This window comes from Apium graveolens, chromosome 9 (genome assembly GCF_009905375.1).
Source record: "Apium graveolens cultivar Ventura chromosome 9, ASM990537v1, whole genome shotgun sequence".
Classification (NCBI taxonomy): domain Eukaryota; kingdom Viridiplantae; phylum Streptophyta; class Magnoliopsida; order Apiales; family Apiaceae; genus Apium; species Apium graveolens.
In genome coordinates this window covers 260,824,123-260,827,770 of record NC_133655.1, presented here as the reverse complement: position 1 = coordinate 260,827,770, position 3,648 = coordinate 260,824,123, and the positions used below count along the sequence as shown (strand labels likewise).

Genomic DNA, 3,648 nt, shown 5'->3' with positions numbered 1-3,648 from the left:
GTGTAACTTGTGTTTAGTCTCGTACTAAAGTTTCTATTTTTTAAAAAAGTTTATGAATGATCCAACCGTACGGATGTTAAGAACTATATGTTCTAGTGATATGAGAAAATTTTGAAAAAAAAATAAATGTGTTTGGTTTGTTATTTAAACAGTTAACCGGTGTTTTGACCGGTACTTGTAACTTGTGTTTAGTCTCGTACTAAAGTTTCTATTTTTTTAAAAAAGTTTATGAATGATCCAACCGTACGGATGTTAAGACCTATATGTTTTAGTGATATGAGAAAATTTTGAAAAAAAAATAAATGTGTTTGGTTTGTTATTTAAACAGTTAACTGGTGTTTTGACCGGTACTTGTAACTTGTGTTTAGTCTCGTACTAAAGTTTCTATTTTAATTATAATAGACCTTACAACGGTTTGTTTTAAAAAATCGTTATATAACTTGTTTGTTAAAAAAAGCACAAAATGTGTGGTACTCATTAATAGCCCCAGATCTTTGTCTTAAGCCATTCAAACCTCTCAGATCTTTGTCCTAAGCCATTAATTTTCTAGCCTTTGACTCGATTTCTTCATCTTCTTCACTCGATTTCTTGAATCGATTTCTTCATCTTCTTCACTCGATTTCTTGACTCGATTTCTTCATCTTCTTCACACAATTTCTTCACTCAAGCTCTTCATCCTCTTCATCAAAATAACTTCAAAAAAACTCGATTGAACCATAACTTCATCTTTTTGATTGGGTCAGTGTTAAGGTAATTACTTCATCTCCATTATGTTTAATTTCATTAAATTTTTAGGGTTCTTAATTATATTTGGGCAATGTTTTAGTGTTAATTTTTATTTAATTTGTATTTGCAGTTAGTAATTAGTAGTAATTAGAAGTACAATTAGTAGTACAATTATGTGTTAAGCTCATTAGTTGTAACTTCTAATTATGTGTCATATTTTGAATTAAAACAGATGGACAGGTCTTGGTTAAAGGCAGATAGAAGAACAAAACAATTCAAAAAAGGAGTCGAGGATTTGTTGTTGTGTGCATTTGAGAACGGATTTAGTGAAAATAAAATTTGTTGTCCATGTATAAAATGCGCACATAGTAAACATTGGCATGCTCGAAAAGTAAGGGACCATCTTTTTCTCAATGGTATCGATCAAACGTACAAGTGTTGGATTTGGCACGGAGAGTGCAATACAGAAGGAGGTGAGCCTACCACTAAAGGGACGGGCAGTTCAGAATCGGTAGATCAAATCCTAGTCGGTAGAAATGATGATGTATCCCTGGACTCCTCGGAAATGTTTAACCATATTCAATCTGAATATGAACCTCTTTATCCAGGATGTGAAGGATACACTAAGATGAAGGCTTTGGTAAAGTTTTATAACTTGAAAGCAAAATATGAAATATCTGATACTTGCTTCTCTGAAATGCTACTTTTGGTCGGGTCTATGCTTCCACAAGGCAACACATTTCCTTCTTCATTCAGTGAAGCTAAAAAAAGCTTGTGTGCCTTGGGAATGGAGTATGAAAAAATACACGTATGTCTGAATGATTGTTTACTATACCGTGGAGAGAGAGATGAAGATGAGACGAAGTGCCGCATTTGTCAGGCCTCTCGATGGAAGTTAAACAAAAACGGAGATGAATTGGAAGGGATTCCTGCCAAGGTTTTAATACCACGTCTGAGGAATTTGTTCAACTCACCTCAAACATCTAAGGACTTGACTTGGCATGACAGGGAAAGGTTAAAGGATGGTAAATTGAGACACCCTGCTGATGCACAAACATGGAAGGAAGTCGATGCAAGGTGGCCAGACTTTTCTTCAGATCCTAGAAACTTACGGTTAGCTCTATCTTCTGATGGATTCAATCCTTTTCGTAGCTGTAATCTTGATTACTCATGTTGGCCTGTTTTGATGTCAATTTATAATCTTCCACCATGGCTTTGTATGAAACGGAAGTATATAATGCTATGCTTGTTGATATCTGGACCAACTCAACCCGGAAATGATATTGATGTGTTTCTTCAACCACTTATAGATGATTTAAAAAAGTTGTGGCATGGGAAACAAGTGTACGATGCTTACAAGAATGAGCAGTTTTTGCTAAGAGGCATCTTGTTATGGACTATTAGTGATTATCCAGCCTATGGTAACTTGTCGGGAAATATAATCAAAGGGTATAATGGTTGTCCTATCTGTGTTGATCAAACAAAAGCTACAAGGCTTGTCAATTATCGTAAGTGCGTGGTCATGAGGCATCGAAGGTGGTTGCCCCCTCATCATCCTTATCGTCGGAAGAAACAAGATTTTGATAACACCGTAGAAAAAGAAATAGCTCCAGTTCCATTAACCGGAGAGGAGGTACTTGAAAGAGTGCAACATTTAAAGGGACATGTCTATGGTAAAACACAACGCCAACCACGATTGAAGAAAGGTGATGCTCGACCTGTATGGAAGAAGGTTTCTATATTTTTTGAACTTGAGTATTGGAAATTTTTGCCGGTTCGACATGTTCTCGATGTGATGCACATCGAGAAAAATATTTGTGAATCTTTACTCGGTACGATGCTTAATATACCAAAAAAGACGAAAGACAAGGAATCTGTGCGCATTGACATGGCTGAAATGGGGATTAGAACAGAACTAAGGCCAAAAACTCCGGGGATAAAGGAGAAGTTACCATTGGCATCTTGGAATCTAACCCATTCTGAAAAAAAGGTTGTTTGCTCATCCTTCCTTGGCATGAAGTTGCCTGATGGTTTTTGTTCTAATATTCAGAACCTGGTTTCAATGGAAAATCTTCGTCTTACCGGAATGAAATCTCACGACTGCCATACGATTTTGCATCACTTGCTCCCAATTGCGATTCGCTCGTCACTACAAAAACAGGTCAGGAAAACTATTATCAAGTTTTGTCTATTTTTCAAAGCGATCTGTAGTAAAGTTATTGAGGTTGATAAACTGGAGAAAATGCAATCGCAACTGGTAGAAACTCTTTGTCAGCTTGAAAAATACTTTCCTCCCTCGTTGTTTGATTTAATGTTTCATATCTCGGTTCATCTTGTAAGAGAAGTCGAGCTTTGTGGACCAATTTTCCTTAGGTGGATGTATCCTTTTGAGAGATACATGAAGACATTCAAGGGATATATAAGGAATCGAGCTCGTGCAGAAGGTTGCATCGCTGAGGCCTATATTGCAGAAGAGGCAGTTGAATGTTTGGTGGATAATGAAGAAGTGACAATTGGGGTACCAAAAAAAGGTAGGCATACCAAGGATTCTATTTGCAAGCCATTATCCGGTGCAACATTTATAACCCCGAGCTGTACTGATTTGCACGTAGCACATTTATGTGTTCTACAAAATACCACTGCTGTTAGGCCATATATTGAGTAACTTCTTACACTTTCTCTCTCTTAACTTGAAAAATTGCATATATATTTTCTGTTATTAGTTCAACCAACTTATATTGGCTTATCTTAAAATGCAGTGAACACATGGCCTTTTTAATGACAAAATATCCGGAATATGAAAATGATGAAATGTGGCTTAAAAACAAGCAAAATGAGACATTCCCAAAATGGTTTAAGGAAAAGGTATTACGTGCGTCGTTTGATGTATTTTTTTCCCACTGTTTTATAACTTACTACCTC

At 36.2% G+C, this 3,648-nt stretch overlaps 1 protein-coding gene across 1 annotated transcript; it reads left to right on the top strand.

Moving 5' to 3' along the window:
- Window positions 1–958: 958 nt before the first annotated feature.
- On the top strand, window positions 959–3,391 carry LOC141686225 (uncharacterized). The gene has a single exon (XM_074491273.1). It carries the CDS (start codon window positions 959–961, stop codon window positions 3,389–3,391), a length of 2,433 nt encoding a protein of 810 aa, XP_074347374.1.
- Window positions 3,392–3,648: the final 257 nt, after the last annotated feature.

Coding starts and splice junctions, on each gene's coding strand:
- LOC141686225 (XM_074491273.1), top strand. CDS start 959: ATGGACAGGTCTTGGTTAAAGGCAGATAGAAGAACAAAACAATTCAAA.